The sequence below is a fragment of the Schistocerca cancellata genome, chromosome 6, assembly GCF_023864275.1.
Source record: "Schistocerca cancellata isolate TAMUIC-IGC-003103 chromosome 6, iqSchCanc2.1, whole genome shotgun sequence".
NCBI lineage: Eukaryota > Metazoa > Arthropoda > Insecta > Orthoptera > Acrididae > Schistocerca > Schistocerca cancellata.
The window spans coordinates 420,679,397-420,693,270 of NC_064631.1; the positions used below are offsets into that span (position 1 = coordinate 420,679,397).

Consider the following 13,874-nt stretch of genomic DNA (forward strand, 5'->3'; position numbering starts at 1 on the left):
TCAGCTATTCAAGCACAAGTTACTACAGTGCAGTGCTGCTCAAAACAAAAATTTAAATACAAATATCATTACTCAATGTACCTAACTACTAGAAGACTAATGGATAATTAAATCAATCTGTAGGGAAACAAAATTCCACGGTCATATTTAGAATCCCTGATCGATATTTTAGTTCAAACACCTGTACAGGAGAAATTTTTAAGCTGAACAATCAACAACTAAAAACGTTTTGAACAGGTTTGAATCAGATAGGGGGAAATAATGGACAGCGATGGGTGAGGTGATCAAGAGGGGTGGCAGAAGCAGGGCCAGTTTAAGGATCTAGTGGCGCAAATGGCTGCTTAGAGTGCCAGAGGCATCTGCACTCAAAAATTTGTTGACAAGATGTACCATATTTGTTGTGAAAACCACCTATTCCCACACTAATTACATATAAATTTATTTTTAAATATATTGCCAAAATCCAAGGAAAAGCATGTAATGTTTTAGGGAGGGGGGGAAATGGGGAGGGCATGAAAAGATGTGTTGCTTAGGTGGAAGTGACTGTCAAACTGCAGAAGAGATAATCTGGAAGGAAATCTCAGATCTGAAAGAGGACATTGCGACTACAGAAGAGAATGGCCTGGATTTCAAGGTGAGTGATTAGGCACATTTATCCGGAAAATGGACAGCAGAACAACAGATGATATAAAAGTAAAGAACTATGGGAACCAAAAGAACCATGCTGTTGGAATGAAGGAAAGAAGGTTGGAAGGGACAACAAGGTCATTAGAGACAATACAAATTTAGGATTAGGGAAGACTGGGTAAGGAAATCAGTCATGCTCTTTCAAAGGAACCAACCAAGCATTTGTCTTAAGCGAATTAGGAAAACCCATGTTACATCTAAATCTGGTTGGTCAGATGGGGATTTAAACCATCTTGCTCCTGAATGCAAGACCAGTGTGTTGTTACATCAGAACAAAGAAGTGCTTCCATGCAGAAGATAGAACAAAGAGAAGGAATCAGAGAACTAGAAAAAACCGTAGATTCAGCCTGCTCTGGAATAGTAGTAACAAATATGAATAATCAGGAAGGAAGAACTAAGCCTATAACAACATGAACTAGTGGCAAAACTAACCGCAATGTAAAAGGAACACAGAGTACTAGTCAGATTAACAATAAATAGATTGAAAATTTGAATGCTGCTAATTGTTTACAATAATCACGTGTACATTTCAATGAAGCTATATAATAACCACCTTGGGGCAAGAGATTAGCTACCCAGTTTTACAACTTGGCCCATTCTCATGGGTTTTCTATTATTTAGTCACAGATTTTTGTATCAAGCTCTGACGCACAAGCTATCCAAGTTAGCTGTTCAAGATCGGCCCAGGAACTTTCATGCCCTAAAATTTGTGGCATGAACAGGTGAATGAATTTTTGAATTGCAGCTACACGTTTGCTTTCCAGTTCAAATTTCTGCACAGGGAGTGGCAACTGACCCTTAACATAGACAAATGTAATGTGTTGCGAATACATAGAAAGAAGGATCCTTTATTGTATGATAACGGAACAAACACTGGTAGCAGTTACTTCTGTAAAATATCTGGGAGTACGCGTCTGGAACAATTTGAAGTGGAATGATCATATAAAATTAATTGTTGGTAAAGCGGGTGCCAGGTTGAGATTCATTGGGAGAGTCCTTAGAAAATTTAGTCCATCAACAAAGGAGGTGGCTTACAAAACACTCGTTCCACCTATACTTGACTATTGCTCATCAGTGTGGGATCCGTACCAGGTCAGGTTGACAGAGGGGAGAGAGAAGATCCAAAGAAGAGCAGCGCATTTCGTCACAGGGTGATTTGGCAAGCGTGATAGTATTATGGAGATGTTTAGCAAACTCAAGGGGCTGACTCTGCAAGAGTGGCGCTCTGTATCGCGGTGTAGCTCGCTGTCCAGGTTTCGAGAGGGTGCGTTTCTGGATGAGGTACCTAATATATTGCTTCCCCCTACTTATACCTCCCGAGGAGATCACGAATGTAAAATTAGAGAGATTCGAGCGCGCACGGAGGCTTTCCGGCAGTCGTTCTTCCCACGAACCACACGCGACTGAAACAGGTAAGGGAGGTAATGACAGTGGCACGAAAGTGCCTTCTGCCACACATCGTTGGGTGGCTTGTGGAGTATAAATGTAGATGTAGATGTAATTATAGAAACATTTTCTTTGGCCATTTGCAACAACTTCTAAGGAATATTGCGTAGAGATTTAACTTGTCCGCCTAAAGGTACTTTCATTCAGCCTGCTACAAGTATTTACTCACGTGCTGATACAATGTAACATTTCTTCAGCAGAAACCACAACCCTTCAAAACCCCCATAGTTCAATCAAAGAATGTATAGATTCTAAAGAAAAAGTTATGTACACAGTAAATGTAAAATAGTTAGCATCATCTTAAATTTTGCATGTCTGGAAATGCTAAAATCTTCTCACCTGTTGTGGGTTCATGCCTGTGAAGCAAAACATGCCAATCTGGTCAGTTATGTGTGACCAGTCCCTGGTGGAGCCTTCCTTCTTCAAGTTGTCCCGCAACTGTGCGCGCACAGAAATGATTCTGTCTGCCATTCCTTTCACGTCCTTCAGCCTTTAAAAATGCCAAAATATTATTGTAAAATGATACATATTTGGTTCTGTATGAAAAAATAATTACATTGAAATGGTACACAAGTCTCTTTTCTCTGTTCTGTATTGTTCATCTGTGGGTGGAACAAGATGCTTACGGTTCATAAACTTATTTCAGTATGGTGCAACAACTTCACAGCAGCCTACATAAACTGCTAAATTACTTAATATTTATTATGTTTATACAACTCCAACATATTCATTACATGAGGCCAATTACAATAAATACACAAAAAAATCAACACAGGACAATGTTGTTATAAGGAAGAACAACAAAGAACAAGAAGTGGAAGAGCTACGGATATCTCATCTTACATGAAACTGCAGAAGACACATGAGGAGCAGATTTCCCAGCCACAATCTATGAAGAAAACAAGTAGAGAGGTGTAGAGAGAGAGAGAGAGAGAGAGAGAGAGAGAGAGAGAGAGAGAGAGAGAGAGAGAAAGAAGGGGAGCAAGGGGGTGGCATATGGTATTTTGCTTTTTTTGATACCAGGACTCTATACTAGCAATTTCTTTCACGCTTCTACTTTGGCTGCTGTTCACTTACATACAAGCTTACAGTAAAACCAAGCCTTCAAATTTCACACAAACAGAAACTATTGAGCCTGCGTGTGTGTCATCTCTCTGCAATTTTAATCCGTTTTGTGGAACATCATTCTACACATCTGTAAAGTTTGGATTATTTCAGCAGTTTAAGCAGAGTGTTGGAACTTTTAGAATTAATAATGTAAATTCACAAATATTAAAGTGTTTAACAACAACACTGACACAAACAGGGAGGCAACTGCTTCATCGCAAGATTTCAGATTTCCAGGTTGAAACTCCAAATTTTATTCAATCGATTTTTTCCTTGCGATGTTTGCAGGAAAGCTTCTGTAAAGTTTGGAAAGTAGGAGACAAGGTACTGGCAGAAGTGAAGCTGTGAGGATGGGGTGTGAGTCATGCTTGGGTAGCTCAGTTGGTAGAGCACTTACCCGTGAAAGGCAAAGGTCCTGAGTTCAAGTCTCGGTCCGGCACACAGTTTTAATCTGCCAGGAAGTTGTTTCCTAAGCCATCCGCTCCCACTGCGACCTTGTCAGTTGGTCACCAGATGTTCCATCTTTCATCTGCACCCGCTTCCGCTATTTTCCCCAGTGGCAGCTGTTTCATAGCGTACCCTAGTAAGTCCTCGCCCGCCAGGCACGCTCCCAGCACCATCGACAGACTGCGTTTGCTGTTGGTGACCGTTCCGACTTTCTCCGGCACCCCTGTCATTCTCCTAGTCTTATGTTTTCTTCCGTTGCTTTTGTAATAGGTCAAAAGCCGGGTTCCACACCGTGCTGAGTTGGTATCCAGCTTCCCAGTTTATAAAGTTCTCTCATCTTGATTTCGATAGATTCAGTTATGACGCTATCCCAAAATTTGGGAGTCTGAGATAAGATCCTGGATTTATTATAATTCATGGTGTGCTCAAGTTCCAAGCAATTTTCTGCTATTACCGATTTAGTGGCTTGTCATAGCCTGATATGCCTTTGATGCTTTTTACATTTTTTGTCAATGGCCCTGATGGTCTGATGAAAGTAAGACATACCACATTCACATGGTGTATGGTAAGTACTAGGTTTTCTCAATACCAGATCATCCTTAAGTATTCCAAGAAGCATCCTGATCTTGTTTGGTGGGCAGAACACAGTCAAGATATTTTGCTTTTTCAGTATTCTGCTAATCTTAGCAGATATTGGTGCTGCATACAGTAGAAAGGCTATCCTCCTGGTCTCCTCTTCTGGTTCTTCTCCCTCAGTATCAGGTCATCTGGAGGGATGTAACGCCTCTCAGATGTCCCTTGTTGAGTATCTGTTGCCTGCAAACATTTGCTGTACGTGTTCTAACTCTACTGCCAAGCTGTCTTAGTCTGACAGTGTATTGGCTTGGTGACCAAGTGTTCCAGCACCCCATTCTTCTGTGCTGGATGACGGCAGCTGTCTGCCTGTAGGTATAAGTAAGTGTGTGAAGGTATTCTATACACACTATGGCCTAATGTGCAACCTGTCTTCCTTTTCGCCAGGATATCCAGGAAAGGAAGTTGACCATTATTTTCTAGTTGCATTGTGAACTTAATGCTGGGGTATCTGAAGTTCAGGTGGTCAAGAAACTCTGCAGTTTTTCCCGACCCTGTGGCCAGATGACAAACATATCATCAAGGTACCTAAAGAAATAGGTCGGCTTGTAGGCAGCAGTCGGAAGTGCCTCATCCTCAAATCAAAGGTTGGGAAAAACTGCACAGAGTTTCTTGACCATCTGAACGCGAGATACCCCAGCATTAAGTTCACAATTGAACTAGAAAATAATGGTCAACTTCCTTTCCTGGATATCCTGGTGGAAAGGAAGACAGACTGCACATTAGGCCATAGTGTGTATAGAATACCTTCACAAACCGACTTATACCTACAGGCTGACAGCTGCCATCATCCGGCACAGAAGACTGGGGTGCTGAAAACACTTTCACCAACCCAAAACATTGTCAGACTAAGACAGCTTGGCAGTAGAGTTAGAACACCTACAGCAAGTGTTCCCAGACAATGGATACTCAACAAGGGATATCTGCAAGATGCTACATCTCTCCAGGCAACCTGATACTGAGGAAGAAGAACAAGATGGAGACCAGGAGGGTAGCCTTTCTACTGTATGCAGGACCAATATCTCCCAAGATCAGCAGAATACTGAAAAAGCACAATATCAAGAGTGCATTCTGCCCACCAAACATGATCAGGGTGCTTCTTGGAATGGTTAAGGATGATCTGGGATTGAGAAAACCTAGTACCTACCGTATACCATGTGAATGTGGTACGTCTTACATTCGCCAGATCATCAGGGCCATTGACAAAAGATGTAAAGAGCATCAAAGGCATATCAGGCTACGACAAGCCACTAAATCGGCAATAGCAGAACATTGCTTGGAACTTGAGCACACTAGGAATTATGATAAAACCAGGGTCTTATCTCAGACCCCCAAATTTTGGGATAGCGTCATAACTGAATCGATCAAAATCAAGATGAGAGAGAACTTGATAAACTGGGAAGCTGGATACCAACTCAGCACGGTGTGGAACCCGGCTTTGGACCTATTACAAACACAACTGAAGAAAACACAAGACCAGGAGAATGACAGGGGCACTGGAGAAAGTCTGAACGGTCACCAACAGCAAAAACAGTCTGTCGACAGTGCTAGGAATGCACCTCGTGGGCGCAGACCTAGTAAGGTACCCCATGAAACAGCCACCACCTTGGAAAACAGCAGAAGTGGGTGAAGACGGAAGATGGAACATCTGGCGACCAACCGACATGGTCACAACAGGAACAGACGGCTTAGGGAACGTCAGACATCTTTCAGACAAAATATGGGTCATGGTCAGTGTCGTTCAGTCACAGGAAGCACCTGACGAAGACGCCAAGGTACGATCTCGAAATATTGTGTTAGAAAAATGCAGACCACCAGCGGTACACTTGATTCAACGAGATGTCGTTTATATTATGTCTAAATGGTCATGATCATTGGCTTTTGAGCCAAGAGTGAAAGCATTTCCGAAACAGATAAGTCTGTAAAATTTGTGTGTCACCATGATTAAAGTGTACCTTGCATGGCAAAATGGCGCTATCCTAAACTAGTGCCAAAGCAACTGTGGTGCACCATGAGCAATAGATGATGTGTGAACGACAGCCGCAGAGATGTTTATGGGCGAATAGACTTACAACTGTTGAGGAACTGACTACCCAGACTAAAGCAAAGGACTAACAAATGTGTCCCCTCAATGACCATTCAGCAAAAGTTGTTGGATATGGGTCTTTGCAGCAGGCACCTAGTTCAACCCAAGCCGACTGCTGTTCATCGGCGATGAAGGCTGGACTTTGCATGCTTTACTGCAACAAGACATCCACTGAGTGGCGACAGATGGCCTTTTCAGATGAACCACATTTCATGCTCCATCGGACAGATGGGGGCATTTGTGTATACAGTGTGAAACATCTGAAAGCAAAGGGTCCAGGCCAGAGGAGGAAGTGTTATGGTTTGGGTAATGTTTTCACAGCATTTCAGAATGATATTTTGGAATGCACAAGGGATCAGCACAAGTATGCATCTGTCCTTGGTGACCATGTCCACACCTACATGAAGTTTGTTTTTTCCTCAAAATGATGGCATCTACCACACAGCTCACAGTGTATGTATGGTCCAAAGAGCACCAAAATGTGTTTACTATACTTCTCTGGTCACTAAGCTGCCCATATTTAAACTTAATCAAGAACTTGTGGGACCACTTCATTCAGCCTGTTCACGCCATGGATCCTGAAACGAGAAACATGGTGCAGTTGCTCAAAGGCACTGGAGTTGGCATGGCTCCACATCCCTGCCAGTACTTCCCAGAATGTCACCGACTCTCTTCTTGCATGTCTCGCAGTAGTTCATGCAGAAAAATGTGGTGTTTCACACTTCTTACAGGGGCTCACAATTTGACTGCAGAAAGTGTCATCACTTGTGTCTCTATGCTGTTCATTTTTGGAAAACAACCTACGACCAGCTTAGAGACAGAAGTGATGACACTTTCTGCAGAACCTGACCATTTTGCAGGACTATGCTCAAGCACGTACAGTACAAGCTGTTATTGATTTGTTTGACTGATGGGGCTGCTAAGTGCTCTACACCTGCTGCACTCCTTTGACCTAAGACCTTGCGAGTTCAACTTTATTTCTAAACTGAAGGAAACACTTCACAGCATTTGCTTCAGAACTGCTACAAATTCGTCGGGCAATAGCCGCGCCGCTCAAACTGTCAACATAACTGGCACTGCCAAAAGTATCCTACGACTTCGACATTGCTGGCAGCGGGTTATACACAATGTTGGTGACTACTCTGAAGGTCAGTAAAACTTTGAAACACGTATGTATTTTGCACAAGCTGTAAATAAATAGTTGCCTCTATTAAAGTTCTAACCCTCGTATCTTTTATACAACTGAAAAGACACCTTTGCTTTTGAGTGAATAATTCACAAACTGAATGAATTGTCACCATATGGCACAGTTTACACTGATTTGAAACATCCCGGCACATTAAAACTGTGTCGGACCGGAACCCTAATTGGGGACCTTTGCCTTTCATGGGCAAGTGCTCTACCGACAGAGCTATCTTAAGCAACACTCACAATCTGCCCTCACAGCTTTACTTCCACCAGTACTTTATGTACCTTCCAAACTTCACAAGAGTTTTCCCACGTACTTTGCTGGACTAGCACTGCTGGAAGAAAGGATACTGTGGAACCATGGCTTAGCCGCAGCCTCGGTAATTATGCCCAGATGACAATGAATTCAAAGCTACAGGACAAACTTTCATGTGAATATTAAGTGTGCCCTTGTAAACTGTGCAAAGGGAAATAGGGAGCCAAAATAAAGATATCCAAGCTTGGCAAACATGCAGGAGGTAGATGCAACTGAGCAACCAACAGTAAACCAGTTCAGTGTCTTTTGACATCTTTCCTTAACACAAGTTCATAACTGTGTTTCCAAGGGCAGAATTTCAGAGTGATTTGTAACAAAATATCTCTGATCATTTCTTTTCTTCAATGACTAGTTCAATTGTCTCAAGTCTATCAGAGTTCCACAAACTTGACAAGTAAATTCAATTTTCGTGAGAACTCTTAATTCTACAAGTTTTTCAGACAAATGGTTACACTAAAATGTATATAAAATTGAAATAATGGCCTTTACAAATGTCTGCTTGTGTCTGTGTATGTGCAGATGGATGTGTGTGTGCGCGCGCAGCGCGCGAGTATATACCTGCCCTTTCCCTTCCCCCCCCCCCCCCCCCACCAAGATAAGTCTTTCCGCTCCCGGCATTGGAATTACTCCTTACCCGCTCCCTTAAAACTCACATCCTTTCGTCTTTCCCTCTCCTTCCCTCTTTCCTGATGAAGCAACGTTAGTTGCGAAAGCTTGAATTTTGTGTGTATGTTTGTGTGTCTATCAACCTGCCAGCGCTTTCGTTTGGTAAGTCACATCATCTTTGTTTTTTGAAATAATACTTATCAATACATAGTGAAAAAATTATGAAGCAGTACAATTATTTTAGATTTTTTCCATTCTTCGTGAGTTTTTATGAATGGATCCTTTCAAATATGATGTGGGAATTCCCCCATGCTTGAAGAAGAAGAAGAAGAAGAAGAAGAAGAAGAAGAAGTAGTAGTAGTAGTTATGTATGGCTCTATGCTACAGGTGCGTAACTCACATAAACAGATTTCTGTATCATCTAACAAACCCATATTATTTCTGAAAGGAACTAGGGGCACCAACACCTAACAGTATAAAAGCAATGTGAGATGCTTTATTTCTGTAGCACTAACTTTGGAGATAATGTCTCTTTTCTACATAAGAATGAATTACTTCAAAATAGCTTAAAATCATGCAACTTTCAATCTATGAGAACTACCATCCTCTGAAGATTTCATTGAATTGGACCAGCAGCCACTTAAAAGTTAACAGCCATGGCATGTACAATATCATTCTTACAAGTTGCAGAAGGGTATAGTTTGAATTTTAAGATTTAATTCTAGGGAATAGTAACATTTGTTTAGCTATACAATCAAGATCTATATTAAAATTCAATGTTCAATTACAATTTAACATTAATTAATAGATTTATCTGGCTAATGGGTTACAAGCTATCTGAAATCTGTTACATTTTAATTATGTTTTGGAGATGGAAATCCTTCACCATAACCTTCACCAATTTTATACTTTTAAGTGGTGTTTCTCACATTCAGAGTAAATAAGACACAGAATTTAACAGAATGAAACCAATTGATGTTACAGTAATTTATTTCCCTCCAAAAGCATTACAAAGTGGAACTGTCATTCCAATCTTAAATCCCTCAAAGTGATCTTACCACTTAGCTTTGAGAGTTGGGTCGGACAGAATTTCTGTAACTATGCGAGCACCATTAATGGGTGGATTGGAGTACATTGGCCTTACTAAGATCTTCAGCTGAGACATCGTTGTATCGGCCTCTTGCTTGCTCCCAGCAATAAGTGAAAACGCACCAGCTCTTTCACCTATCAAAACAAAAGTGAATTTTTAATAAAAGGAACCTTGAGAATGTTTTCTTTTGTATTACTGCAATCATTGTGCCTGTCTCTGCACTAATTTAATTGTTCGTTATTGGATATTTGTTGACAGTAGGAATATTATTACAGAAAGTCAAATGAGATCTTTGAAGTGCAGATGTTACATGCTTAAATAATTATATTTACCATATAATCCCATGTTCTTGGCATATGACTGGGTCAAAATTATTTGATGACCTTCTTGGACAAAGTACCTTACTGCAAAAGCATCACGAGTTACATCACCTGCCAAAAGTAAGTTAGAAATTAGTGAGAATTTGCAGTTGCAACTAAACTATTACTTATGAATATAATAGAGGGAAACATTCCACGTGGGAAAAATATATTTAAAAAGAAAGATGATGAGACTTACCAAACAAAAGCGCTGGCAGGTCGATAGACACACAAACAAACACAAACATACACACAAAATCTAGCTTTCGCAACCAATGGTTGCCTCGTCAGGAAAGAGGGAAGGAGAGGGAAAGACAAAAGGATTTGGGTTTTAAGGGAGAGGGTAAGGAGTCATTCCAATCCCGGGAGCGGAAAGACTTACCTTAGGGGGAAAAAAGGACAGGTATACACTCGCGCACACACACACATATCCATCCTCATATACACAGACACAAGCAGACATTTGTAAAGGCAAAGAGTTTGGGCAGAGATGTCAGTCGGGGCGGATGTACAAAGGCAAAGATGATGTTGAAAGACAGGTGAGGTACGAGCGGCGGCAAATTGAAATTAGAAATTAGCGGAGATTGAGGCCTGGCGGATAGCGAGAAGAGAGGATATGCTGAAGGGCAAGTTCCCATCTCCGGAGTTCTGACAGGTTGGTGTTAGTGGGAAGTATCCAGATAACCCGGACGGTGTAACACTGTGCCAAGATGTGCTGGCCGTGCACCAAGGCATGTTTAGCCACAGGGTGATCCTCATTACCAACAAACACTGTCTGCCTGTGTCCATTCATGCGAATGGACAGTTTGTTGCTGGTCATTCCCACATAGAACGCTTCACAGTGTAGGCAGGTCAGTTGGTAAATCACGTGGGTGCTTTCACACGTGGCTCTGCCTTTGATCGTGTACACCTTCCGGGTTACAGGACTGGAATAGGTGGTGGTGGGAGGGTGCATGGGACAGGTTTTACACCGGGGGCGGTTACAGGGGTAGGAGCCAGAGGGTAGGGAAGGTGGTCTGGGGATTTCATAGGGATGAACTAAGAGGTTGCGAAGGTTAGGTGGACGGCGGAAAGACACTCTTGGTGGAGTGGGGAGGATTTCATGAAGGATGGATCTCATTTCAGGGCAGGATTTGAGGAAGTCGTATCCCTGCTGGAGAGCCACATTCAGAATCTGATCCAGTCCCGGAAAGTATCCTGTCACAAGTGGGGCACTTTTGGGGTTCTTCTGTGGAAGGTTCCGGGTTTGAGGAGATGAGGAAGTGGCTCTGGTTATTTGCTTCTGTACCAGGTCGGGAGGGTAGTTACGGGATGCAAAAGCTGTTTTCAGGTTGTTGGTGTAATGGTTCAAGGATTCCGGACTGGAGCAGATTCGTTTGCCACGAAGACCTAGGCTGTAGGGAAGGGACCGTTTGATGTGGAATGGGTGGCAGCTGTCATAATGGAGGTACTGTTGCTTGTTGGTGGGTTTGATGTGGACGGACGTGTGAAGCTGGCCATTGGACAGGTGGAGGTCAACGTCAAGGAAAGTGGCATGGGATTTGGAGTAGGACCAGGTGAATCTGATGGAACCAAAGGAGTTGAGGTTGGAGAGGAAATTCTGGAGTTCTTCTTCACTGTGAGTCCAGATCATGAAAATGTCATCAATAAATCTGTACCAAACTTCGGGTTGGCAGGCCTGGGTAACCAAGAAGGCTTCCTCTAAGCGACCCATGAATAGGTTGGCATACGAGGGGGCCATCCTGGTACCCATGGCTGTTCCCTTTAATTGTTGGTATGTCTGGCCTTCAAAAGTGAAGAAGTTGTGGGTCAGGATGAAGCTGGCTAAGGTAATGAGGAAAGAGGTTTTAGGTAGGGCGGCAGGTGATCGGCGTGAAAGGAAGTGCTCCATCGCAGCGAGGCCCTGGACATGCGGAATATTTGTGTATAAGGAAGTGGCATCAATGGTTACAAGGATGGTTTCCGGGGGTAACAGACTGGGTAGGGATTCCAGGCGTTCGAGAAAGTGGTTGGTGTCTTTGATGAAGGATGGGAGACTGCATGTAATGGGTTGAAGGTGTTGATCTACGTAGGCAGAGATACGTTCGGTGGGGGCTTGGTAACCAGCTACAATGGGACGGCCGGGATGATTGGGTTTGTGAATTTTGGGAAGAAGGTAGAAGGTAGGGGTGTGGGGTGTTGGTGGGGTCAGGAGGTTGATGGAGTCGGGTGAAAGGTTTTGTAGGGGGCCTAAGGTTCTGAGGATTCCTTGAAGCTCCGCCTGGACATCAGGAATGGGATTGCCTTGGCAAACTTTGTAAGTAGTGTTGTCTGAAAGCTGACGCAGTCCCTCAGTCACATACTCCCGACGATCAAGTACCACAGTTGTGGAACCCTTGTCCGCCGGAAGAATGACGATGGATCGGTCAGCCTTCAGATCACGGATAGCCTGGGCTTCAGCAGTGGTGATGTTGGGAGTAGGATTAAGGTTTTTTAAGAAGGATTGAGAGGCAAGGCTGGAAGTCAGAAATTCCTGGAAGGTTAGGAGAGGGTGATTTTGAGGAAGAGGAGGTGGGTCCCGCTGTGACGGAGGACGGAACTGTTCCAGGCATGGTTCAATTTGGATAGTGTCTTGGGGAGTTGGATCATTAGGAGTAGGATTAGGATCATTTTTCTTCGTGGCAAAGTGATATTTCCAGCAGAGAGTACGGGTGTAGGACAGTAAATCTTTGACGAGGGCTGTTTGGTTAAATCTGGGAGTGGGGCTGAAGGTGAGGCCTTTGGATAGGACAGAGTTTGGTTCCATCAGATTCACCTGGTCCTACTCCAAATTCCATGCCACTTTCCTTGACGTTGACCTCCACCTGTCCAATGGCCAGCTTCACACGTCCGTCCACATCAAACCCACCAACAAGCAACAGTACCTCCATTATGACAGCTGCCACCCATTCCACATCAAACGGTCCCTTCCCTACAGCCTAGGTCTTCGTGGCAAACGAATCTGCTCCAGTCCGGAATCCTTGAACCATTACACCAACAACCTGAAAACAGCTTTTGCATCCCGTAACTACCCTCCCGACCTGGTACAGAAGCAAATAACCAGAGCCACTTCCTCATCTCCTCAAACCCGGAACCTTCCACAGAAGAACCCCAAAAGTGCCCCACTTGTGACAGGATACTTTCCGGGACTGGATCAGATTCTGAATGTGGCTCTCCAGCAGGGATACGACTTCCTCAAATCCTGCCCTGAAATGAGATCCATCCTTCATGAAATCCTCCCCACTCCACCAAGAGTGTCTTTCCGCCGTCCACCTAACCTTCGCAACCTCTTAGTTCATCCCTATGAAATCCCCAGACCACCTTCCCTACCCTCTGGCTCCTACCCCTGTAACCGCCCCCGGTGTAAAACCTGTCCCATGCACCCTCCCACCACCACCTATTCCAGTCCTGTAACCCGGAAGGTGTACACGATCAAAGGCAGAGCCACGTGTGAAAGCACCCACGTGATTTACCAACCGACCTGCCTACACTGTGAAGCGTTCTATGTGGGAATGACCAGCAACAAACTGTCCATTCGCATGAATGGACACAGGCAGACAGTGTTTGTTGGTAATGAGGATCACCCTGTGGCTAAACATGCCTTGGTGCACGGCCAGCACATCTTGGCACAGTGTTACACCGTCCGGGTTATCTGGATACTTCCCACTAACACCAACCTGTCAGAACTCCGGAGATGGGAACTTGCCCTTCAGCATATCCTCTCTTCTCGCTATCCGCCAGGCCTCAATCTCCGCTAATTTCTAATTTCAATTTGCCGCCGCTCGTACCTCACCTGTCTTTCAACATCATCTTTGCCTTTGTACATCCGCCCCGACTGACATCTCTGCCCAAACTCTTTGCCTTTACAAATGTCTGCTTGTGTCTGTGTAT

General features: G+C 43.6%; 1 protein-coding gene across 1 annotated transcript in view; it reads right to left on the reverse strand.

The window, feature by feature from the left end:
• The window catches only part of LOC126190864 (aspartate aminotransferase, mitochondrial), a 72,150-nt gene that overhangs the window by 4,635 nt on the left and 53,641 nt on the right, over positions 1–13,874 (reverse strand). The window contains exons 6-8 of the mRNA XM_049931459.1: positions 9,939–10,037; positions 9,575–9,740; positions 2,473–2,623 (exon numbers count right to left, since the gene is read on the reverse strand). Of these exons, the coding sequence (XP_049787416.1) occupies positions 2,473–2,623; positions 9,575–9,740; positions 9,939–10,037 (416 nt within the window). The remainder of the gene's footprint in view (positions 1–2,472; positions 2,624–9,574; positions 9,741–9,938; positions 10,038–13,874) is intronic.